Source organism: Convolutriloba macropyga, chromosome 13 (assembly GCF_964194025.1).
Source record: "Convolutriloba macropyga chromosome 13, txConMacr16.3, whole genome shotgun sequence".
In the NCBI taxonomy this organism is placed as follows: Eukaryota; Metazoa; Xenacoelomorpha; order Acoela; family Convolutidae; genus Convolutriloba; species Convolutriloba macropyga.
This window is the reverse complement of record NC_134480.1, coordinates 27629660-27656076: the sequence shown is the minus strand read 5'-3', so window position 1 is coordinate 27656076 and position 26417 is coordinate 27629660. Positions and strand designations below refer to the sequence as shown.

The window sequence follows — 26417 nt, the reverse complement described above, 5'->3', positions numbered from 1 at the left end:
TTGTACAAGAGTAAACCAGACAATACTTCTTCGTATTTTTGCAGGTGATGAGACAATTTGTTGTACAAAATCCTGCCCCGGAATGCACAAGATTTAGTAATTGGCACATCCAGGACAAAATATATTGAAGGCAGCGCAGTTGGAGCAATCATCCACTCATGTCGTGGAGCTAACCTAATCGACCTCTTCAATGTAGTGAACCAGTATCCTCCCCTCAATTTGAGATCAGTATGCATTGTCGCAGGATTCAACGATGACCACTACTCATGCTCTCACTTCTTTGAATGCTACGGCGTTCTGTTGGATATCATATGTAATAAATTCCAAACGTCTATTGTCGTGTCACATAAAAAATTGCCACTTCAAATAAAAAACTTGTTAACTGGAAAATATATTTCATGAAATTGGATCTGCCTTGATTTCTTCATTTTTTTTTTCATTTTTTACCTTGTATCTACAAAGTGTGATATAATTTTGCAATAAATTTTATGCATAGTTATATTCATGTTTATCAATAATCTACGCTCAGTAAACAGCCTCCCTCAGACAATTTCAGATACTCCAACCCATTGCTTCAGCTGTTCTATTGACCTCCGAGGAGTTGGAGTTTGGTGCTACAGTTGCAGTACCCAATACTAGACAACCGTAGGACATTCGGGATAAGTAAAGACTTTCATGTAGCATTTTTAATTCAGAGCGAGTGTATCCCAGCTGTTTCATTCGGAATAGCACATGTACACACTGCTTGCACGTTTTTGCTACATCATTGATTTGGATCTGAAAGGTCATGTTCTTATCAACATCAACCTCAACTCTGATACTGTCTGTTACAGGGATTCCCTTCACAGGCTCCAGGTTGGACACGTCACATAGCTTAAGCCTAATTCTGAGCTCAAGTGATTTTGCAGTGTTCAAAGTGAGGTTGCAATCTTCAATAACTTTATTAATATGTGAAATTTGTTCTTTCTCGTTATGGCGACCGTTATTACGGGCCAGAAAAGGAGTGTGGTCTTCAGCAAAAGTTGAGATAATTGAGTTGCCTGTGTTTTTTACATCTAGACTCACATTGTAGGCATAGGTGCCACCAACAGTACCCTGATCAACACCCTGATTTAGAATCATTGCACTGGAAAACTTATTCCAGTATCTCGTTTCTTGCATTCATTTTTCAAGAAACCTGCTTTTCCAGTCAACAACTTTGTGTTTAACACTTGGCTCAATAGTGAGGTAGCCATTTACAATCCGATAGTGCGAGACTCTGTGAAACGCCTTGGACATATCCAGGGCAAAAAGCCGTACAAAATTGAATCCTCGAGCGGCAAACATGTTTATATCGCTCAATGTCTTAACGATCACTCCCTCCGTCAAGACCAGTTTTCGGAACCTAAAATGTTATTCAGGAAGCCAGGCGTTATACTGTGCTGAAACAAAGGATTCATACCCTATGCGTTCAAAAAGGCTTGAGATGAGCGGCGTTATCGAGACAGGTCCGTAGTCTTTCACGCACTAAGAATTTATCTTCTTTGGCAACTTTTCAATCAGGGAAATTTTTACGCATTCAGAAAACTGCTGATGTTGTAGTGGAGCGTTAAAGAATTTCGTCAGTACTTCAGCCAGGTTTTTTCTTTTTTTTCTTTATAGACCCAGTAGGAAATACCATCGATTCCTGTTTCTATTGAATTCTAAGGAATGTGTTAATTGTTTCCTTTTTGTGAAAAGGAGTTTTTTAACATGTACCAGAAAAGTTTTGGAATTTCAAAAGTCCAAAATTTTGTATTTGAACTAAAACTTCAATGTCAAATTTTTACATAATGTCTAATACATCACTGCGGCCATAGTTACACGACCTTTACTCTGTTTTGGTCCCCCAGCTTAGTGAGGGCTCGTCAAGTTTGCTCTCAGTGGTTCGCTGTGCCCTGCTCTATGTGCTCTGTCAGTGCTCCAGCGTGCTGTTGGTGGTCTCGGGTCTACGATCTCCAGGTTTTGGGTGTTCTCTGGGGTCTGTGGCCAAACCGGGAGGAACAAGACGTCTAACCACTAGGTTGTACTGTTCCTACACACCTACACATGCTTACTTCATATATGTTAATATAATGTATTTGAATATATATATATATATATATATATATATATATATATAATATATATATATATATACATAAATATATATAAATATGTGAGTGCGTCTGTATGCTGTGTGTATGTGAGTGTGCTGCTGTGTTTTCGCGTCATTTGAAGCTGATTGTACATACGTAAACAAGACAATATTTTGTAATTCGTCTATAGTTTTGCGACTTTTGCGTTGAGATGCTGTAGCTGATTAGATCATAACACACAAGCATGTCAATCTTTGTGCTTAATCGACACTTGAACAGAAGATTCTGTTCGTTCTTCAACCAATTCTTTTTTGTTGGGTTTGGAAGAAATTCCATGGAACGTCGTTATTATGTCAGAAGTTCCTCTTTTTCACCCTACTGAACATTCTTTACACGCGATGGAAAGAACCAGCTGCTTAAATCTGAACTATCTTGTCTTTAACCTTTCAAAACATTATCAAATTATTGCTTTCTCCCATTTTTAGGCCCGCCAACGATCAAATTCACAGTGTTTAAAGCTGCAGAGAGGAAAGAATTATCATAGCTGACCCAGGAATCTCATGAATCTTATCACTCGAGTACAGTTCTTTAAGCGCAGTTTCAGTTGTTTCCTCAACCGGTACAAAGTTCTACAGGCTGTTAACATCTAGAGATACTTTTAGCTTAACTGCTTCTAAATAATTGCTTCAAGAGAGCGCTGATCTTTTTCTGAATTGATTTCTTGAATGGGCGTGAAATTAGAAATAGTTCCCACTTTCACTCCATGTTTCTAGTTTTTATCAAACTTTGACAATAGGGATTTGTTGGCGCCAACCAATACTAGACAACCGTAGGATATTCGGGATAAGAGAAGACTGTCATGTAGCAGTTTCGATTCAGAGCGAGTGTATCCCAGCTGCTTCATTCGGAGTAGTAGATGTAAACACACTCCGAGCACTTTTTCGCTACATCATTGATGTGGATCTGAAAAGTCATGTTCTTATCAATATCAACTCCAACTCTGATACTCTTGCACTGGACAACTTATTCCGATATCTTGTTTCTTTCGTTCGCTTTTCAAGAAAGCTGCTTTTCCAGTTAACAACTTTTGGGTTAAAACTTGGCTCAATAACAAGGTAGCCATTTACAATCTGATGGTGCAACTCTGTGAAACGCCTTGGACATATCCAGTGCAAAATGCCGTATATAATCGAATCTTCGAGCGGCAAACTTGTTTATATCGTTCAATGTCTTAACGATCGCTCCCTCTGTCAAAACCAGTTTTCGGAACCTAAAATGTTATTCAGGAAGCCAGGCGTTATACTGTGCTGAAACATAGGATTCATACCCTATGCGTTCAAAAAGGCGTGACGATTTTTATTTTCATTGGCAACTGTTCAATCCGGGAAATCTTTAAGCATTCAAGAAACTGCTGATATTGTAGTGAAGCGTTAAAAATATTCGTCAGTACTTCAGCCAGCTTTTTTTTCTTTTTCTTTATAGACCCAGTAGGGAATACCATCGATTCCTGTAGCCGTCTTCTTTACTCCTCTCAGGTAATTAAAGACTCTAGAGATGGCAGCTCTGGAAGATCGGGACCAGCTTCTGCATACGCAGGCTCAATGTAATTAGAAATAGTTAAAATTTCAGCGTAATGAATGTTAAAATCCTCCGCGGAATCCTGTTTGAGCAAATTGTAGCCTCCCAGCTGTGTTTTTTGCCTCCAATTCAACATCAGATGCTTCGTCGCCCCCGGAACAGTATCCCATTGCTTAACAAATCTTTGAAATAATCAGGGGTTCCAAAGCTCTGGCAATATACCAGGACTTTCAATTTGTTTTTTTTTCGTGGTCAAGTAGTCTGTCAGCTCTTGTACATTAAGTGGTCTGTAGTTTTTCAATTTTTGCGTTGAGATGCTGTAGCTGATTGGATCATAACACACAATCATGTCAGTCTTTGTGCTTAAACGACCCTTGAACAGAAGAGTCTGTGCGTTTTTCAATCAATTCTTTTTTACTGGGGTTGGGAGAAATTCCAAGGAATATCGTTATTTTTGTCAGAAGTTCCTTTTTTTCACTCTATTGAACACTCTTTACCACGCGATGGAAAGAACCGGCTGCCCAAATTTTGAACCATCTTGTCTGTAACATTTCAGAACATTATCAAATTATTACTTTCTCTCATTCTTAGGCCCGCTAACGATCAAATTCACAATGGCTAAAGCTGCAGAGAGTAAAGAATTATCATAGCTGACCTCTGAATCGCAGGAATCTTGTCAAACGAGTACAGTTCTTTAAGCGCAATTTCAATTGTTTCCTCAACCGTTACATAGTTGTACAAATTTTTTAGCTTCTAGAGAAACTTTTAGCTTACCTGCCTAAAAATAATTGCTTCAAGAGAGCGCTGTTCTTTTTCTGAATTGATTTCTTGAATGGGTGTGAAATTAGAAATTGTTCCAATTTTCACTGCATGTTTCTAATTTTTATCAGGCTTTGACAAAAGGGATTTGTTGGCGCCACCCAATACTAGAAATACGTAGGACATTCGGGATAAGAGGAGACTGTCATGTAGCAGTTTCAATTCAGAGCGAGTATATTCCAGCTGCTTCATTCGGAGTAGAAGAGTTATACACACTCCGAGCACTTTTTTGCTACATCATTGATGTTGATCTGAAAGGTCATGTTCTTATCAATATCAAACCCAACTCTGATACTGTCTGTTACAGGGATTCCCTTCACAGGCTCCAGGTTGGACACGTCACATGGCTTAAGCCTAATCCTGAGCTCAAATGATTTTGCAGAGTTCAAAGTGAGGCTGCGATCTTCAATAAATTTCTTAATATGTGAAGTTTGCTCTTTCACCTTATTAGGAAATAGAATTAGAATCCTCTCACTGGACAACATAATCCGATATTTTGTTTCTTGCGTTCGTTTTTCAAGAAAGCTCAATAGCAAGGTAGCCATTTACAATCTTATGGTGCAACTCTATGAAACGCCTTGGACATTTCCAGCGCAAAATGCCGTACATAATCGAATCTTCGAGCGGCAAACTTGTTTATATCGTTCAATGTCTTAGCGATAACTCCCTCCGTCAAACCCAGATTTTGGAACCTAAAATGTTATTCAGGAAGCCAGGAGTTATACTCTGCTGAAACATAAGACTCATACCGTATGCGTTCAAAAAGGCGTGAGATGAGCGGCGTTATCGAGACAGGTTGGTAATATTGCACGCACTAAAGATTTATCTTCATTGGCAACTGTTCAATCCAGGAAATCTTTAAGCATTCAAGAAATTGCTATTTTTAAAGTGAAGCGTTAAAAATATTCGTCATTACTTCAGCCAGCTTTTTTCCTTTTTTTATAGACACATTAGGGAATACCATCGATTCCTGTAGCCGTCTTCTTTACTCTTCTCAGGTAATTGAAGACTCTAGAGATGGCGGCTCTTGAAAATCGGGAGCGGCTTCTGCATGCGCAGGCTCAATGTAATTAGAAGTAGTTGAAGTGTCATCGTAATGATTGTTGAAAACCTCCGCAGTAGCATCAAAATCTCGACTATCAAGTTGCTTCTGCGTGGCTGCCTTAACGCTCTTCCTCCACTTCCTGGTTCCTTTGTCGCCTCTTCCTGAGCGGATATCAAAGAAATTTATTTACAAATTACATAAACTCTTCTTTGACTCTATCTATTGAATTCTAGGAAATCAGTTAATTGTTTTTTTTTCCTGAAAAAGAGTTTTTTAACATGTACCAGAAACATTTTTGAATTTCAAATGTCAAATTTTTGTATTTGAACTAAAATTTCAATGTCAAATTTTTGTGTTGGAACTAATACATCAATGCGGCCATAGCTACACGACTTTTATTCTGTTTTGCTCCCCACAGCTTAGTGGGGGCGCGTCAAGTTTGCTCTCAGTGGTTCGCTGTGCCCTGCTCTTTGTGCTCTGTCAGTGGTCCAGCGTGCTGTTGGTAGTCTCGGGTCTACCGTCCCCCACGTTTTGGGTGTTCTCTGGGGTCTGTGGCCCAACCGGGAGGAAACGACATCTAACCACCAGGTTGTACTGTTTATATACACCTACACATGCTTACTTCATATATATTTATATAGTGTATGTGAAAATATATATTTATATATATATATATATATATATATATATATATATATTGATATATATATATATATATATATATATATATATGCTATGTGTTTGTGAGTGTGCTCCTGTGTTTGCAAGTGATTTGAAGCTGATTGTACCTGAGTAAACCAGACAATTCTTCTTCGTATTTTTGCAGGTGATGAGACAATTTGCTGCACAGATCCTGCCCCGGAATGCACAAGATTTAGTAATTGGCACATCCAGGAGAAAATATATTGAAGACAGCGCAGTCGGAGCAACCATCCACTCATATCGTGGAGCTAACCTAATCGAACTCTTCAATGTAGTGAACCAGTATCCTCCCCTCAATTTGAGATCAGTATGCATTGTCGAAGGATTCATTGATCACCACTACTCATGCTCTCACTTCATTGAATGTTACGGAGTTCTGTTGGATATCATATGTTATAAATTCAAACCGCTTATTTTCGTGTCACCTAAAATAATTGCCATTTCAAAAAAAAAACTTGTTAACAGAAAAATAAATTTCATGAATTTGGCTCTGCATTGATTTCTTCAATTTTATTTCATCTTTTACCTTGTATCTACATAGTGTGATATACTTTTGCAATGGATTTTATGCATAAATATATTCATCTTTATCAACAATCTACACTCAGTAAACAGCCTCCCTCTGACAATGTCAGATGATCCAACCCATTGCTCCAGCTGTTCTATTGACCTCTGAGGAGGTGGAGTTTGGTGCTACGGTTGCGGTACCCAATACCAGAAAACCGTAGGAAATTCGGGATAAGAAAAGACTGTCATGTAGCATTTTCAATTCAGAGCGAGTGTATCCCAGCTGCTTCATTCGGAATAGCAGATGTACACACTGCGAGCACTTTTTCGCTACATCATTGATTTGGATCTGAAAGGTCATGTTTTTGTCAATATCAACCCCAACTCTGATAATGTCTGTTACATTGATTCCCTTCACAGTCTTCAGGTGTGACACGTCTCATGGCCTAAGCCTAATCCTGAGCTCAAATGATTTCGCAGTGTTCAAAATGAGTTTGCGATCTTCAATAAATTTATTAATATTTGAAATTGGTTCTTTCTCTTTATCGCGACCGCTATTTCGGGCAACAAAAGGAGTGTGGTCGTCAGAAAAAATTGAGATAGTTGAGTTGCCTGTGTTTTTTACATCTAGACTCACATTGTAGACATAGATGCCACCGACAGTACCCTGATCAACACCCTGATTTAGAATCCTTGCACTGGAAAATTTATTCCGATATCTCGTTTCTTGCATTCATTTTTCAAGAAAACTGCTTTTCCAGTCAACGACCTTGTGGTTAACACTTGGCTCAATAGTGAGGTAGCCATTTACAATCTGATGGTGTGAGACTCTGTGAAACGTTTTGGACATATCCAGCGCAAAAAGCCGTACATAATCGAATCTTCGAGCGGCAAACTTGTTTATATCGCTCAATGTTTTAACAATCACTCCCTCCGTCAAAACCAGTTTTCGGAACCTAAAATTTCGTATTTGAACTAATACTTAAATGTCAAATTTTTGTGTTGGAATTATTACATCAATGCGGCCATAGTTACACGACCTTTACTCTGTTTTGCTCCCCCAGCTTAGTGGGGTCTCGTCAAGTTTGATACTCTCAGTGTCTGACACTCTCAGTGTTTGACACTGTCAGTAGTCCTCTCAGTGTTTCGCTGTGCCCTCCTCTTTGTGCTCTGTCAGTAGTACTGCGTGCTGTTGGTGGTCTCGGGTCTACGATCCCCAGGTTTTGGGTGTTCTCTGGGGTCTGTGGCCAAACCGAGAGGAAAAAGACGTCTAACCACCAGGTTGTACTGTTTCTACACACCTACACATGCTTACTTCATATATATTTATATAGTGTATTTGATATATATATATATATATATATATATATATATATATATGTGCGTGTGTATGCTGTGTGTATGTGAGTGTGGTTCTGTGTTAGCGCGTCATTTGAAGCTGATTGTACATACGTAAACCAGACGATACTTCTTCATATTTTTGCAGGTGATGAGGCAATTTGCTGCACAGATCCTGCCCGGGAATGAGCAAGAGTTTGTAATTGGCGCATCCAGGACAAAATATATTGAAAGCAGCGCAGTCGGAGCAACCATCCACTCATATCGTGGAGCTAACCTAATCAACCTCTTCAATATAGTGAACCAGTATCCTCCCTCAATTTGAGATCAGCATGAATCGTCGAAGGATTCAATGATCACCACTACTCATGCTCTCACTTCATTGAATGCTACGGAGTTCTGTTTGATATCATATGTTATAAACTCAAACCGCTTATTGTCGTGTCACCTAAAATATTTGCCACTTCAAATAAAAAACTTGTTAACAAAAAAAAATATTTCATGAACTTGGCTCTGCATTGATATCTTCAATTTTATTTCATTTTTTACCTTGTATCTACATAGAGTTATATCCTTTTGCAATAAATTTTATGCATAGTTATAGTCATCTTTATCAGTAATCTACACTCAGTAAACAGCCTCCCTCTGACAATGTCAGACCCTCAAACCCATTGCTCTAAATGTTTTATTGACCTCTGAGGAGGTGGAGTTTGATGCTACGGTTGCGGTACATATATGCCTATCAAATGCAGCAGCCTGTCAACAAAAACGATCACCATCCAAATTTCAATTGCAGACACTGCAGTGTACATTCAAAAACGGACCATCAGGAAACCGCTAAACGTGACCCAACAGCCTCAATTGAGACACCCACAGAACCATGCGACTTTTGGTGAAATTTTCAGGACGAAAAAATAGAAACACTACGGAAAATATACCATGAAATAGTTCACTGGAAACCAATCTTCTTTAAAGTAGGCTTCAATTTGCATATGTTATGAACATCATTATCACCAGGACGCTTAAAAATGGGCCTCAGACTGAATGCGTTGTTATAATTTACACAATGATAATGCCATATTTACTTCTCGAAAGATCCAAAATTGAAAATGATGCTTCGATAACAAACATTTTGTCTAGAAGGCTCGGTCTGTGGATCAGGTGCAAATTCGACAACCTTTTTATTGAGGCCAAGGCACTTCAGGAACACTTAAGGAAATTAAATAGAAAACAAGAAGTGGATGAATTTAAAGCCTTTGAAAGCTTTATGATATCTTTCATACGATGCAAAGGGCAGTGTGCTATCAACATCCGATAAAGTGACTATCAAAGGAAAAAACTGCACCATATTCGATCTTCTACAAAAAATCATCCATATAGTCAGAAAGTTGAACTCAAATACGTAGTAACCCGCCTGGAAAATCGGGGTTTGCCGTTCCATTCTTCTATTTTTGAAAAATTTTATGGCTCTGAAAAAAGCGCGCCGCAATGAAAACAAATGACAGCCATGGCCCATCCGGTCTTGATGCAGGCGAATGGAGACGACTTTTGACATCATACAAATCCTCCTCAATTGATCTTTGCAAAACAGTGTCCAAAAGTGCTATCAAAATTGCCAACGAAAAATTTAATTTCTTGAATCCTTATAACGCTTTTCGTCTGATTGCACTAGATAGATGTCCTGGGGTTCAACCAGTAAGCATTGACAAGGTCTTAAGACGAATTATAGGTATGAGTATAGTGAAGTGCGTTAAACGAGATCTCCATTTACTTGGGGGAAACGTACGGATGCGCCTTGGACAGAAGAGTGGCATCGAACACGCTATCCATGCACTCAGGCGGCACTTTCTTGAAGATCGTACTGAAAGGATCCTACTGATTGCTGCCAGGAGCGCGTTTAATAGCTTGAATAGATATCTGGCACTAAAAAATATCAGAAAAATTTGTCCCTCAATTTAGAAAGCAATCACACACTCATGTAAGACCCCATCAGAATTCTTATTGGTAGAAGAGTAATCAAATCTCAAGAAGCAACAACACAAGTTGATCCATTAGCCATAGCAATGTACGGAGTTGCTTCACTTCCTCTCATCGACATGCTCGAAGATGAAAATTTGGCTCATAAATGGTACGCAGATGACGGTAATATGGCCGGTAGCCTTGAATCACTGCGAATCGTGCATTCGGTTATAATGTGATCAAATGTCATCTTATTGCAAAACCTATTCAGAATGCGAACAAAGTTTTTTCGGGATTAGATGTTTATGTTAATGAATGTCAGCGAGTTTGGGTTCAATTATTAGTTCTGACGAAAGTTGTAACGATTTTCTGAAAAAAAAGTGAGTGAACTACTCTAACGTGCTTGAGAAGTTCGCCAAACATAGTAAGGTGTCCGCTCATAATGTGTACAAATCATTTACAAACGGATTTCAACACAAATTTTAAGGACTACCCCGAATCCGGACAATCTGCTGAGGGAAACCGAAAAGTTAATTGACAAAAATCTTATACCTGCAATGTTGAATCATCCCTCTTACAATGATATATAGCGGAAGGTTTTCTCTCTTCCTCTTAAAGATGGTGGACGAAGCATTCTTCTTACCGAAGACAGGGCAAAGGAATATGAAAGATCTTCCGATTTGTGAGCCGTTAAAGGATCATAACGCTATAGATGCAGAGTTTCATCAGGAAAAAAATCCTTCAGAAAATCAGAAAAGAAAAACAGGAACAAGCTCGAGCGGAAAAGTCGGCAATCAAAGTTCTCATCAATGATAAAGAGGCACATTCTCTAGATTTGGCTATGGAAAACGGAGCATCATGCTGGCTAAACGCACTTCCATTGAAAAGATATCATTTTGATTTAAACCAAGGGAGAGTTTAGAGATGGAATCGCTCTTAGATAAGGATTGGATCCCGTCAAATTGCCATCAAGATTCGCATGTGGAGAAAACTTTAATGTAGCGCATGCTCTTCTTTGTCCAAAAGCTGGCTATACGCACATTAGACAATGACATCCGTGACCCTTTTGCCAACCTGCTCGAAGAGGTCTGCGATGATGTCGAAGTAGAGCCCTGTCTTCAGTCTCTGCAAGGGGAAACCTTCGCCAATAGAACTACCACTATTGTTGACGATGCTCGACTAGATAAAGCTAATTGTTTCTTCTATTCACGCTTCAGCAGAACGTTCTTTGATGTGAAAGTGTTTAATCCGTATGCGAAGAGTTGCCCAAGAAGCATACCGGATTCCTACAAATATCACGAGTCCATCAAGAAGCTGACGTATAATACGAACAAAGGATAATCGATGTCGAGAAAGCCACCTTCTGTCCGTTAATCTTCTCGTGTACAGTAGGAGATGGTCCGTCAGCATCAAAATCCATACAGAGATTGGCTTCCAGGATCAGCAATAAGAAAGAAGATTCATATTAGGACGTCATCACGTACATAAGGCCAAAATTAAGTTTCGCTCTTTTACCTAGCTCCATACTCTGCCTCCGTGGCGCGCGCTCCATGCGCCGATGCCCCGCAGTAGAAGCGTCAATAGGAACCATTGTAGAGGAGGGGAGGCTGTTGTGCTAAATGCTTTATATTTTTTCTAATCTTGATTCAAAATCACGTAGTTTGGCTAAATATGCAATTTCTTTGTATATACTATAAATTTAGTCAAAATAAAGCGTCTTCTGTATTCTTTTTAAATGTATGTCGATGATGTTTGAATTTTCAGATTTATTGATTTGACTTAAGCTTTTTTTGAATGGCAGAGTTCGAAGTGAGCTATCCTCTCAACCCCGTCAGCAGCAAAGAACAAATCAATTGCAAGCACCAGAGTCCATCTATACATAATGACAATCAGGCTGAGACTGATCAACTCAATTTTATTCAATCGGATGAGTTCAATAAGCAGATAAAACTTTCAAAGCCACATCGATTGGGACTATTTTACGATAAGTTTCTGGAGGCGTTTACATTCAGAACAGCGTTCTATCGGGAAGCTACTTATCCTTTTTTTGGAATATACCTCAACATGCCTGGCCATAGTTACACGACTATATACTCGATCTTCCAGATGTTTTGGTCGCTCAAATTTTTCTTTGGTTTTCTCTCTGATGTCCAGCCAATATTTGGAAAAGCACGAGTGTATTATATGGCAATTGGTGAGTAGAGGAAACTTTTTGGCTTCTCTACTTAAGACTACCAAAAATGTTGAGGCAGCAATGTCTAAAGGCAGTTGATTCTGCTATTTCAGTGGTAGCCTAATTGTTGTGATAAACTTATTAAATAGCTGAACATTCCCCCTTTTCAAACTGATTTGTTTCTAGATTGAATTGAGCTAGAGTATTGACATAATCGCACACCAGAGGAAAAGTCACATTCGACTCTAGCTTAGAGCGGGTGAAAGCTTCACTTCATGGTGTATTTTAGGGGTGCCTCATCCTTACAGAACGCTCCCGACCCGAGAAACAGCGACCACAAAAGATTTCCCGAACAGAAGAGAGACATTAATTTATCCAGGTGATGAAGTTAATACAAACGAAAAATAAAATTAAAATTAAAGATACCTGGAAAGGATAAAAAACGGAACAGTACTGTCCGCCCTGTATGCAGTAAATTTAAGGCTATAAATAAAATTAAAAAATAAAAAAAATTTTTTTATATGGTTGTTTTTATACCTAAATCGATGTACCAGAAAATTTTGACTCGCCACTGTTTCTGTCCTATATCTATTCCATTCCCATAAGTTGCCTGCGCTTTAATTTATATCGCAGGATTTTTTGTCTTTTTAAAGTTTTTCTTGGAGGATTTTAAAAAATCTAAATACCGCGATATCTAAAAGAGCTAGATGGGTCACACTTTTTGTCCAGAATCAGGACCTATGAATAGATATCTTTCAGCATGCAGCCAAGGGTGCATCATTTTGGGTACTTCAAAATTCAAAAATATGTTTAACAAGGGTATAATTTTGCAAAATATAGAGAATTTTTACATCATGGAAAATTTTTGAGACTTGTGATAAATTTAGGTTGCGCACATCATCTGGTAGTATTGAATTTGTTTTTAGTGTGTTGTACAGTTTGGTAGCCCGATATTTGATGGAGTAACGTTCAATTTTTCTTTTTAGCAAAGGTTCATCCAGGCACTCAAATTTTGAGAGCCTTGTTTGTCTTGGGTGTTTAAAGGTAAACATTTTATTAAGATTGCCTTGTACATGAGCACCTATAATCGATTTTAAAACAAACTTCAATAACTCATATAGGTGTAACTCTTATACTGTTAAAATGTTGTTTTCAAAAAATATATCATCACAAGAATCGCGGGATTTTCTGAAATACATATCCGTTTTTTTTTACATAATCAGTATTTTTTTCTGCAAAACACATATTGACTCGAGGGAAATGTAGCTGCAACATCCGTGGACAAAAACTCCATTATGTATTATAGGACTGATATTACTTCGATAGTATGCTACGAGTTGATGTTTTGGAACCTAATGTCTCAATTTCGATATAGCTCCGCATTGTTTACTGAGTCTCGTTTTAACATAGTTAATATGAGACAGAAAATTTAACTTGTCAATAAAAACCCCTAGATACTTGCATACAGGTTTAGTAGTAATGTTGAAAACATTCAGCTTAAACTGAAAGTTGGAAGCACTATTTCCTTTATTCATTTGTTTTGTTTTGTCTGTATGTAAAACCAATTTGTTGGCATTTAGCCAGTTATTAATCATTTAAAGATCTTTTCTAATGTCTTCGTTACTACAATTTACAGATGTTATTTTTGTGTCGTCGGCGATCAACTTTATTTCGACTGAATTGCCTGATAATGGAAGGTCATTAATATAAATGAGAAATAAAAGTGGGCCAAAAGAGGCTCTAAAACAAAATAAGCGTCTGGTGAAGATTTTCCATGCGGTATATGGAGAAACAATTTTCCTGCATTTAGCATACAATGTGTCTCATATGGTTCCATGTTAACTGCACAGACCTGTTAGAGGAAAGTTTTAGAACATTGGGGAACATTAATAGATGTTTTTGAGCATGTTTACATTGTCGAAATCAAGTCGTGATTCCCCAAGATCAGTCAAACATTAAAGATGAATTATCTCAAAAAATTGAGGATATGAAGAGAAACTTGAAATCTGAAACAGAATCCCTCAAAACTGAAATTGGCGATTGCGTAAGAGTTGTTCACACAAATATGAATTCGAAAATTTCCGAAACAGAAAAACAGCTCTCTTCAAAAACACCAAGTGACAAAAATTAAATTTAAAACAGTGAAAATCAAAACAAATTGATTTTTTTTGGAGTTGCTGAGAAACCCAAAAATAGTACGGGAACAACTTCTTTTGTGGAGCTGATCAGCTACGACAAAAAAAGTAGAAGAGATTGCACAGTCTTGTGGAATTGACAAAATCATGGTTGAAGATGTTTTCCGGCTGGGAAAGTTTGACGAAGCTGCACAAAGAAAACGTCGAATTGTTGTTAAGTTGACTAATCCCTGGAACTATCGACTGCTACTGATGTCGAATCAGAAATTGAAAGCTCAAAATATTTTCGTGAAAGCTTTCCTATCTAAAGATGATTGGGAGAAAGAAAAGAAGTTACTTGACTATTGTTTCAAACTTGCTCAAAAACTGAACATTAACAGATCAGAAATCAAACTTCGATGAGGAGCGTTGTTCGTCGAAAACCAGTTCGTAGACATAACTCTCTCAGAAGAAGAAATATGTCAGAAGATAGGTCATAAGACAATATCACGTTCATGAGTAGAGGAGAAACAAGTACTGAAGATAGTTTTATTGAACTGCCGGTCAATTTTAACAATTGATCGCAGAATGAATCTTCATATTTTACTAAAGGAACAAGATATTGACATTCTTTGCTTAATTTTTTGTGCAGTCAAGAACAGATAGAAAATTTGGAACTCACAGTGGTACTCTTATTGCTCACAATACAAATCTTTGTTACAGTCAAGCGACAGGAATTGTAACAAACTTTGATTTTTTTTCATGTTCTGTTTATTTCCTAAACGACCTTGTTTTAATAATCATCACCTTGTATAACACTCCACAAAACAGCAAATACCGGTTTTCTGATACTGATTTACGAAGTTCAATGCGTATAGTAATATTTAAATTGGAGTCGCTTTTCGACTCCAGTACTCAGAAAAAAATTAATAATTAAGTGATGTAAATTTTCCCCATACTGACTGGAATACACTTTCTAGTAGTAACGAATATGAGAAAGTTTGTTAGAAGAAGTAAATGCTCTGAACCTTTGCTCAATCCTCAACTCCAGCATTTGTCCCGACATCTTTTTATAATCTGGAATAACTTAACTTAGTGGTTGAGGCTAATTCCTTCTCTGATCACATTGTTCATAGCAGAAGTTTCTATCAGACTCACAAGAAAAGAACAATTTTTTTTTTCCAAAAACTCAACATCAACAAGGCAGATTGGAACCTATTCATCTCCTATTTTGAAATCCCCGCTATGTCAAACAGGTGTCCCAATGACTTGCTTCATTGTTTTTATCAGAGTTTTTACAATGCTTGCGGAAAATCAATACCTCATATAACAAAACGCCGACTGGATGCACCAACTTACATGTCTTCCCATAGTGTACACATAGAAAACAAGTTGAAAACGCTAAGGAAAACAAACAAAAGATCAGAGAAAATCAGAAAATTAGAGGTGGAACTGAATTTATCCTTGCTTAAGGGCAAACAAAATTTTATCGAGGGTTTTTGTATTCCAACAAACAACAATGCATGCAAATTTTTGCGAAAACTAAACAGAGAACTAACTTTCCCCGAGAAAATGAAATATAGAGGCCGAGATATAAAGGGTTCTCAGCAAATTGCGGAAAGTTTTAACGAGCATTTTTCTCCAGTTTTTATCGAAGATAATTCTGACATTGTTGTGCCTGAAACATTTCAACCCGAGATCTTTCTAGACGATATCACATTCAACGCAAAAGATGTGCTAGAAGAAATATCACAAATTAATTCTAGTGCCAAATCTTATGATCAAATAACACCATCACTCTTAAAAGCCTCAGCGCCCTACGTTATAAATAGTATCTTATATATATATATATATATATATATATTTAGCTGAATTATTAACGCTTGTCAATTTCGCAAAGTCTGGAAAAACATACACGTGCGTCCTCATCACAAAAAGGTTAGCAAAACGGAAATTAAAAATTACAGACTAATTGCAATGCTCTCTGCAATTTCTATAGTTTTTGAAAGAATAGTTTACAAACAAATTAAGAAGACAGTCGAAAGGAAGCTTTGCACTGCGCAACATGGTTTTCGGCAAAAGCATTCAATAGTAACCCAATTGTTACTATATTGTGATAACTTATATCAAGCTTTAGATGATAATTCATGCCCAATAACAGTTTACTTGGATATTGATAAAGCTTTTCATACGATAAATTATAATATTGTTCTTCAAAAGCCCGCTCGTTTTGGATTTGATAGAAAGTTTTTGAAATTTTTGCTTCATATCTATTTAATCGACAGCAGAGAGTAAAATTGCAGACAACTATTCGACTTTCTCAGAAATCGCAAGCGGGGGTCCCCAGGGATCAATATTTGCTGTGTTTTTGTTCTCCGTGTACATATATGACCAACCTGATCAACTTATTAATAAAACATTTCTTTTTGCCGATGATACGAAAATAATAGGACAGATTTCAGAAAGTGAAGATCTTCAGTGTGATATAAATAGAGCTATCGAATGGTCTGGTTCAATTAAACTAAATTTCAACTTTGACAAATTCAGCATTCTCAAGTTCTCGTACAAAAATACATATCATTCGTCCACAAAGTTATTTGCAAAAGGCATTGTCATCAGAAACGATAAACAAATTAAAGACCTCGGTTTAATATAAAGACCTGTTTGGTTGAATTCATTATTATTATTTTTTTATTGAGCATTGTGGGACTCCGTATCTTATTATCTGCCAATGAGATACAACACCATTTCCAACCACCCTTTGTGATATATTTTCTAGGTAAGATTGCAGCCAATTATGGCAATTAACTCTAAACCCATATTTTTCAAGTTTTTGTAATCGTGTTTCATGATCTTATGTATCAAACCCTTTCTTCAGATCAAGAAAGAACCTAACTCTTTTCAAAATTTGAGAATCTTATTTTCTCTGTCATTTCAACCAATGCATCAATGGTGCACTGTTTTTCTGAATCCAAATTTTTTATATATTAAGCATAATTGCTCTAGGTAAAGACTCATTCGGTTGAACATTGCACGTTCAAAGATTTTGCTCATTAAGGAGTGAAATGGGCCGATAATTACTTTCCTCAGTTTTAGAACCTTCATTGAATAGATGCAAGACTTCTGCTTTGTTAAGAGCTTCAGGGAATACTCCATCTCGAGAGGATTCATTTATCAGTAAAGTTAGAATAGGAAATATTTCGGTTTTTGATTGCTTAACAACTAGGTTGCTAATATTATCATCACCAGAAGATGACTTAGTGTCAAGTTTATCTAGATTTTTTGAAATTTCAATGTCTGAGGCTTTAAAAAGAAGTAAGGAGATTTCCACTTGAGGTAAACTGATTTGTTCGGAATGTTCAATATCTTTAGTTGGTTATCCCGCTATAGTTATGAAAAACTTGTTTAACTATCTGCAATATCGTAATTTGATGCCTTAGTGTTTTCCGAGAGTGAATCTAAGCATGGGACAGTATTATTTTTTTCACTTTTTTCCCGTTAATTTCATTTAAAAGCTTATAAGTTTGTCTTGCGTCTCCAATACTTGAAATAAATTTTTTTAAGTAAAATTTCTTTTTGCGCTTTTTGTTTCATCTTCAAATTGGCTTCGGATAGATTTAAACTTTTGTAGCTTTTCAGCTTCATTTCTGTTGGATTTCCAGTTTTGAAATGGTCTATTGCGCCTCACTGTTAGATTTTTTTTTGAGGATTGTCAAACCATTTTGGGCAATTCTTTGGTACTTTATTGAATTGTTTAATGGAAGCGTATATATTCAAGCAGTTTTTGAAGTATTTTTTGAATAATTCAAATGAATGGTTAAGATCTGTTCCAGTTTGCATTTCATCGTTGGCTTTGCTCATATTATTTTTTAAGGTTTTGAGATAATTAGTAGTTCATGTTTCTTAAGAAAAGATGTTTTTGCTAAATTGAGACGCGTTATCACAAAGACTGTATTTCGTTTTCCATTTTAGCAAATTTGGAAGATGATCTGATATATTTTCATGTTCCACGAGTTCAAATTTGGATTCAAAAAGATACTGGTGGAATCAGTGATCCCACAAGTGCTTGTTTTTTTTTCGGTTATTCTGGTGGCCTGTTCAGCCTCAAATTCAAAACCATTTGAGGTAATAACATTCCGATAATTTTTATCATCAAATTATCTTCTATGGTGTTGATAACCAAGATTTTTGCTCAAGATAATCATCAAGGGATTTAATGAGTTCCATTTTGTCAGTTCGAGGTATATTGTAAATTACACGACTTTGAATATATATTTTCCCAAAGCTATTTCAGCTGTTATACTTTCGTCAAAATCATCGTAATATTCTTTTAGGAGAGTACACTTCTGTTTGACTTGAATCATAAATACTCCTTATGAGTGTTTTCTATTTTTAACAAGAAGATGGTTATATCCATGTATAAGATAGTTAGGCAAACTATCTAAGTCAGTCAGCCAGGTTTCAGTTAGACATGACTTCTGAGGGAGACGCAAGACTTAGTATTAGCGCTTCCAACTTTGCGAATCATGATACCTCCATATTAGTTGTTCTATTTTTAACCAGAAAATGGTTATATCCATTTATAAGAATGTTAGGAAAACTATCTAAGTCACTCAGCCAGGTTTCAGTTAGACATAATATTTTTGAGGGAGACTCAAGACTTAGTATTAGTGCTTCCAACTTTGTGAAATGAGGTTTAAAGAGCGAATGTTGAGATGTAGTACACCCAACGACCTAAACGAATTTTCCAGGTTGTTGACAAAGGCGTTTCTTCTATTATTCACAACTGATCATTAACGTTAGCACGAGTATCACAAGGTTTAACTTTCGCCATGCTATTATCCTTCAGAGCATTTACTAAAGCAGGTACCAATGTATCTAATAGATTGTTTGCTAATGAAGCTGACGCATCATTTTCTGTAATGAGAGAAACTTAGTACGCTTTCGTTTTGCACTGTAAAAAAGGAATGGCTGTAGTTGCTTTTCGGTTAAGCTTCGGCAGTTGTTTTCGAGGATCAACAATTTATTCGTCTTTAGGTTGATATTGATAGCTTGATATTGGCTGCTCTTCCTTCAGAGTAAGTGATTTCAATTCACGACTCAAGGTTATCTTAACAGCATCACTATTGGGGATTTTTTGGTTAAGGCGTAGACATCTTGTTGAATGAAAAGAGTCCAGTCTAAGTTGCTTAGATTCTTTCTTTAACTCTCGATCTCTTAGGGCGAGGCACTCTACAACAATCACTGGTTTTCCAAGAGATGTTGTAACACTTGACAATAACTGGAGCGTCTGGGTTTTGGCTTAGTGGATGGCACGCTGCAAACCGCGAAGAGTTGTATGTTTATCTGGAGAAGGTTGTTGTAAATAGATAATACTCGTTAGAGCGTCTCCACGATCCTCAATGTTGAAAATGAGGCAGAATTTTTGAATATTTTTTGAGCTCAACTACTCGACCATCCAATTTGTATAGGGCATAGATGTTGTCAATCATTTGTTCATTCATGATAGTCTGTTTTCGTCTCAGTGATTTCAGTTCCTGGTGTTGTTTTTGAATATGTCTCATGATTTTTTCAGATCCGTATCATCATCCATAGCTTCTACTTCATCTGCTATCGAGTCAATGTTAAAACATTCCAATTCACATTCCTCGCTAACAAATTCCATTTTCCTTATCTATTTAATAAGTTTATCACAACAATTAGGCTAGAATGAGATTGCAAGGCGCGCTTTTACACTTGGTCGCCTAAACCTGAACCCCGAGCAAAAAACGACAAGAAGATTCTTCAGAACTTCATCGACCCGGGCTGTTCAAAAGTCGGGAAGACATATTCTTCTGGCATGTGATTAGCAACACTGTATCGTACTACCGCATAAAGATTCCAAAGCCCTGCCACACGTGGAAGCTGCTCAAAAGTCTCAAGAGAATCCAGCAGAGATTATGTGCTATCCTGTACGTGAGACGAATTGGATCGGCTGACATGTTTGATCAGCTGAGAGAATTTGACATCACCATCATTGACGTTAAAAAGCTGATTTCAAAGAGAAAATAGAAAGACCCCAATAAAGACAGCAACCTCCGCCAAATTCACCCAACAGTTATCTCCTGGAACCAAAAAGAAAAGCGACCAAGCGCGGACGAAGCACAAGAAGCGAGGTAAAAAGAACAGAAGCGCCCCCGCCAAATTCACTCAACAGTAGTGAACAAGCGCCGAAAAAGCACAAGAAGCGAGGGGGAAAATAATCTGAAAATAGCCAACGCGGAAAAGGATATGGGTGTCTGGATAGATAACAAACTAGACTCTGACAAGCATATCCTCACCAAGGTTAAAACAGCCAATGGAATCATTGCCCTGACGAAAAATTGCTTCTGCAACATCACTATGGAGATTTTCAGCAATATTTACAAGTCAGTCATTCGACCCCATCTTGAATATGTCAACCTGATCGAAAATGTCCAAAGGAGAGCAACTAAATTAGTCAGTCAATTGAGAGAATTGGACTATGAATCGAGACTAAGGGTACTGAATCTTCCAACCCTTGCTTACAGACGGAAAAGAGGCACCATCATAGAAATGTACAAGCTTACAAACCAGTTTTATGATAGCAATGCAAGTGACAGATTGTTTGAGCCTATCGCCATAATTTATAGAGGAAATCAGAATAATCTGATGTCGAAAGCAGACGGAACTGCTTCACTGTGCGACCGCCTAAAGACTTGAACCATCTGCCAGAAGTGGATACGTCCAGCCCGTCGAAACATATTTAAAAGAAGAAGGCACTGGGCTGACCTCCACACAACAATTTGAGGTATGGTTGGCACGATGGAGCTGGTCCCAGAGGCAACGCCTGGCGACCAGAAAAACTGACCCGAACTTAATTTCTAAAACAGAATTTCAGTGTCTTTTCGAAATATTACATTGAGATTAACGCGTATGCAGATATTGAAATGTTTGTACAATGACCGCAAAAGCAAAGCTAAATCTGGTCTAAAATAGAGCTGGAAGTGAATAGTTCATTGGATACTACCCTAAATTCTTTTTTTTTCGAGTTGTTTGAACCTAGACTTTTATCGTTAGCATAAAGCTAACTAATTCTCCCCAAGATGTTTGCGTCACTCCAAAACATTTAATTTTCCGCAAAAGAGGTGATCTTCCATACAGTTAGAGCTTCCAAATTGGTGATCTTCTATTCAGGTAGAATTTATTTTCGGTAAGTTTTTTGCTCCCTCTTTTGAGAGCTTTTTTCTAAGGGCTACCCTAACGTTCCTCGTGATTCTCTCTCTCAGCGCCAACGAAACCCTGCTTAGTGTACCACTACAATCGATAATGAATTTGAAAACCCGGTCCAGGAAAGTTAATCAAACTAAGGAACAGAAGGACATGACGAGAAGCAATTGTCAATCCTGTCAGAAAATAAAAGGCACGTTTTGCTGCTGCTTTTTAAGAAAAAACTGGACCTTACCACCGAATGCACTGAACTAGACACAAGAAGTGTATGTCCTGAACGAACTTGAAGCGAACTTACCCTTTGCAATTACTAAAAACCCCGAAAATCTGAATTCAACGCAAACGAAAGCCAAAAAACTGACTCAAAGATTGATCAAATAAACAAACTTTAGGAACAAATGCAGGCGTTAACTGTCAAAATGGAGAAATGCAATGAAATCATTGCCAATGTTCAATCCGAGATCAAGACAATCAAAATGATGAGACCACCAACTACAAAAAAGCATAAGGGTAATTTAGTCCCGGGAAAAGCATAACCATTGCTTAAACTTGCTAAGAACTTGTTTAATACTGTACGTACATATTGAAATAAACTGCCTAGCGAAATAAAGACCTAATTTATATAGAATGGACAGCTGTTAGACACAGGCGTTGTATATCATGAGATTTCAAGTCTTTAAGTTCTCTTCCAACAAATTATTGCTGATCGCAGATTCTCAAGTGAAATTCCTGAAATTCAGTGACTGCAACATCTTATCGCTTCCTGTTTCTATTCACGATCTGTACAGCCTCATTCCAATTTAAGGTGGAAACGAAAAATTTGTGTTATTCGCCGGAGAAAAGACTGCTACCGCCCTCCGAGTGTTAGTGTAGACATAGTGGCTACGAGAGTAAACAACCTGGCGTCAGCCCTACAAACTGTCTCTGAACGTCTTTTCGTGCTTGGTATAGCTCCACTCTTCCTTCTGAGAATGAAAAAGAACTACGAGCTGCGACGATATTTCGTTGTAATTCGCCTGGTCGCATACAACCGGAAGCAGTATTTGGTTCTTTTGTGGTCTCTCAGAGACTCTCCAATGCAAACAGCACATCTCGGAAGCAAATCACGTGGATCTTAACCAAGCAGCTCTAAACGGACTTCGATCGATTTTGATACAACGAGTATTATACGAAGATTTCTCAAACGAAACAGTAAATTACGAACCAAACGTGTTTCAGTGCTCACTACAGTGTGGTTGCTTAAGTGTGCCTTTGCTGGCTAAGGCTGGCGTCCTATCTTGCGTGTACTGTTTGTTTTCTTTTTTTGACTTGGCACCAGGTCACTTTTTTGCCATGTAATTCAGGGAAAAGAGGAAACCTAGCCCTCTCTGTTTTCCATAGTTTGATTGTTTTGACTGACTTCAAGTCACCTATAGACAGGTTTCACTGCCGGAAAGCCAAAACAACATGTCTAATTCTAGATCAAAAATTCTCACAATATGTACAAAAGGAGTTACTACCAAATTGAGTCGAACAATTAATGACAGCAAATTATAAGTAGCGAACAGAGTGGCCAATCGAAAATCCAAAATGTGCACTAGCAATTAATAACAAGGCCGCTTTTTTCTCTTTTGCATTGGGAGAATGCCTGCACCTAACATAAAGATGCACAGGTGTGACAAAGGAATCAATAATTGTTTTACGTTCAATAAAAAATAACCTCGTGCTTTTCTGTCAAGACTGCGTCAACCTCAAGAGGAACGATGTAATTCTGGTTCGAGTTTATAAAGCTCGGGACGAAGTGGAGGTTATCTCAGAAGTGAGAAGAATTTGATGCAATCCCAGCTAAGGTTCAGAATAGTAACCTGGCTTTGAAAACCCAGTTAGATGAATTAAATGAAGTCATTAATGCACAACTCATGGATATGAAAGCAATGGAAAAGCATTTAAAACTCACTTGCACTGTCATAGACCTAAAGATATTTGAAAAATTTATGGACCGCAAAAAACGCACCTGAATAGTCAAAGTAGACAGTGATTACTCAGAGCGATTGATTTTGCTCTCTTCGTAAGCTAAAAGGCTACAAAAAACCCATAAACATCAGCGAAGAACTAAACTCCCAAGCATAGGCGATTAAAAATGAAAGCCTTCAAAAAAGACGAGCCCTTCTGAAAAGCAGAATAGATGCAAAGCAACTAAGAATAAGAAACCTCACTCTGCGAGGAGAAATTGATAAAATTTGGGTGGATGTTCAAACCTCTGACTCAGTTTAACTAGCTAATCGAAATTTAAATGTAATGACTTTCAATGTTAGGAGCTTGGTTGAATTAAAAAGAATAGTTAACTTTGCGAACTGCCTGAGTTTTCAGAACTATATTGATATAACCTGTGACTAAACTTGGTTGAGAGATGATTTACACCATGAAGCACTGTTCCTGAAAGTTTACACCTTTCATCAAAACGAACGAGCATGCGTCAACCTCAAAACGAGGAGTGCTTATTGCAGTACAGAATATACCGCACAAAAGATTGAATTTAGAGCCAGAAAATGAATATATAGCCATAAAAGTTGAACTGGAAGATCTATCATTAGAAATTTGTCGTCTCTACAGTCGACTTAAGACTAGCCATTAACGAAGGAAAGATCAAGATCTGTTGACATTAATTGGTTGCCTCAACAAGAAGTTAAACGAGGATCACTGAAATGCAATAGTAGTCACTGATTCTATTATTTTTGGGAGTACAAATTGGATGGATCTTATGTCAAATGACAAATTTGAAAACGACGCATTTGAAAAATTATCAGAGTTAAGTTTCATTGAAATGCTAAAGAGAAAATCGAAAAAGCTTTGATATCTTTCCTACACCGAATCCAAACACAACTATCAACAGAAATGAAAACAATGAGTCCAACAGGTCATACAGCTCAGACCATCGAGCCAACATAGTATCATTGCAATGTGGAACCAAATGCGAATTACAGCAAATGAGACAAAAATACTCGTTTAGTAAAATTAACTGGCAACAGCTAAACAGTTCCATTTAAGAAAATCCATTCCGACCGTTTGCTTCAGAAACGTTGTTGAACTAGTGAAACAGTGGTATGAATGGCTTGAAAAATGTTAAATGACAGCGGGCCTAAAACCGCATCACATAGATCTAAGATGACTCCATGGGTGAAAAGCATGACTTCTCATCTCATGAAGAGTCTGTCAACTCTGAAGAGCAAATCTCAAAAAGATCAAACTGAATTCGAAGAAAAAATCCAGGAAGGAATTCTTCCGACTACAGAAATATTACGTTCAATACAAAATAGCAGATTCCCAGAAACGATGGTTAAAGAGAGCAAACAACAAACAGTGATGAACAAAAAGCGAAGTTTTCCAGTGAGTTCTTCAATCGTTTTTACAAATACCGACAGAATTCAAGAAAGCGCTTTCGAATTCAAACCCAACTTTTTCATCGCGGTAATAATTGACAAATTCAAAATCAAACATACTTGAAAATTTAGACACAAACAAGGCTTGGGGTCCCGACAACGGAGAATCTTATTACAAAAAAACTTCTAAACCTTTTGAAGTCAGTCCTAATGGTTTTGAAAACTGCTCTCATAAAGACGCATTTCCCGACCTTTTGGAATACTTAAGTAGTGCCAGTTTTTAAGAAAAATGACAAAGCTGACATAGAGTAACTTAGACCAATCAACTTACTCTGCAGTATCTGAAAAGTTCTAGAAAGCTGATATTAGACGAATTATATGAAACTGTCAGAAGTAGTTTGCACTACTCGCAACATGGATTCAGACGAAAGCGATATGATATAACTCAAATGCTAGTCTTTCTTAACAAGCTCTATAACTTAAACGACGGCTACGAGAAGGAACTGCACGTGTTATCCTTATACGTTAACAAAGCATCTGACAACGTCCCTCATAGGCCATTGATAAATAAAGTACTGCGATTTGGTATTGGAGGATTTTTTAAATATGCTCTCGAATAACGTGACAAACGGAAAACAATATTTAAAAGTTAATGAAGTCAACTCGGAAACAAGCAAAGTAACAAGCAGAGTGTCCAAGGAACTTGAGCTTTTACTTTTTATTATCTATATTAATGATCTTCCGCGACAAGTAGAACATTGTGAACCATTTGGCTACGCTGACGATTATAAACTTGTCACAACCAATCCGACAAAACTCCAAGCCGATATTGACAGAATAGAAAAATGGTGGAAAGAGCACAAGATGAAATAAATAAGAACATACAATTTTTTTACATATTGAAAAAGAAAAAAAACAACTATGTTCTTACGCTGAATGGCAAACAGCTCGCGTAAAAAATGAACAAAAGATTTAGTGTGGTAATATCCACCATAATCACTTGGGAATCTAATTGTGAAAAGTCTATGATTGGAGCACTAATATAAGACCAGACTGGAAAAGCTCATGATCTTACCTCTTTCCTGTATTCCGAACTTCATGACGTTCTTTTTTACTGTCCTTTCTCGAAGGCAATTTTGATATCGATCTAACAGTAAGAGCAAAATCAGAGAAAAATACTAACGAAAATGAGACAACAGGATTTTATAGAAGATCAGCAGGTCCATGGTTCCAATCATTCTCAACTGTTTTTGCACCTACACCAAAATTGTTATAGGCTACAGCCCCTAAATTAAATTGCCTCGATTTGCCGGTCGCTCAAGAGCAATTCTTCCGACACTAGTCGGTTTGTTTCAAATACTAAATTACTACTTCTAAACGCTACATCTGGGCATAGTTGTCAGAGGAATCGTTCCTGAACACTCCTGATCGGAAGATATCTAAAGGTACCCGACCAGGACGATCGAACCCTGAAAGAGCTGCACAACAGATTCATCCTAA

The 26417-nt window shown here is 37.4% G+C and overlaps 4 protein-coding genes across 4 annotated transcripts in view; 3 read left to right on the top strand and 1 right to left on the bottom strand.

Annotated features, from left to right (window-relative positions):
- LOC142352035 (small ribosomal subunit protein uS11-like) overlaps positions 1-20035 on the bottom strand; it is a 211574-nt gene extending 191539 nt beyond the window's left edge. The window contains exon 1 of the mRNA XM_075404377.1: positions 20008-20035. The gene's annotated coding sequence lies outside the window, so the exon portion shown is untranslated. The remainder of the gene's footprint in view (positions 1-20007) is intronic.
- Positions 1-26417, top strand: part of LOC142352034 (uncharacterized) — a 309880-nt gene that overhangs the window by 208171 nt on the left and 75292 nt on the right. The gene's annotated exons all lie outside the window — the stretch shown is intronic.
- Positions 11809-26417, top strand: part of LOC142352032 (uncharacterized) — a 54402-nt gene continuing 39793 nt past the window's right edge. The window contains exon 1 of the mRNA XM_075404374.1: positions 11809-12238. Coding sequence (XP_075260489.1) covers positions 11839-12238 — 400 coding nt within the window. The 5' untranslated portion in view covers positions 11809-11838. The remainder of the gene's footprint in view (positions 12239-26417) is intronic.
- The window catches only part of LOC142352033 (speckle-type POZ protein-like), a 112601-nt gene continuing 98520 nt past the window's right edge, over positions 12337-26417 (top strand). Inside the window, exon 1 of the mRNA XM_075404375.1 lies at positions 12337-12366. The gene's annotated coding sequence lies outside the window, so the exon portion shown is untranslated. The remainder of the gene's footprint in view (positions 12367-26417) is intronic.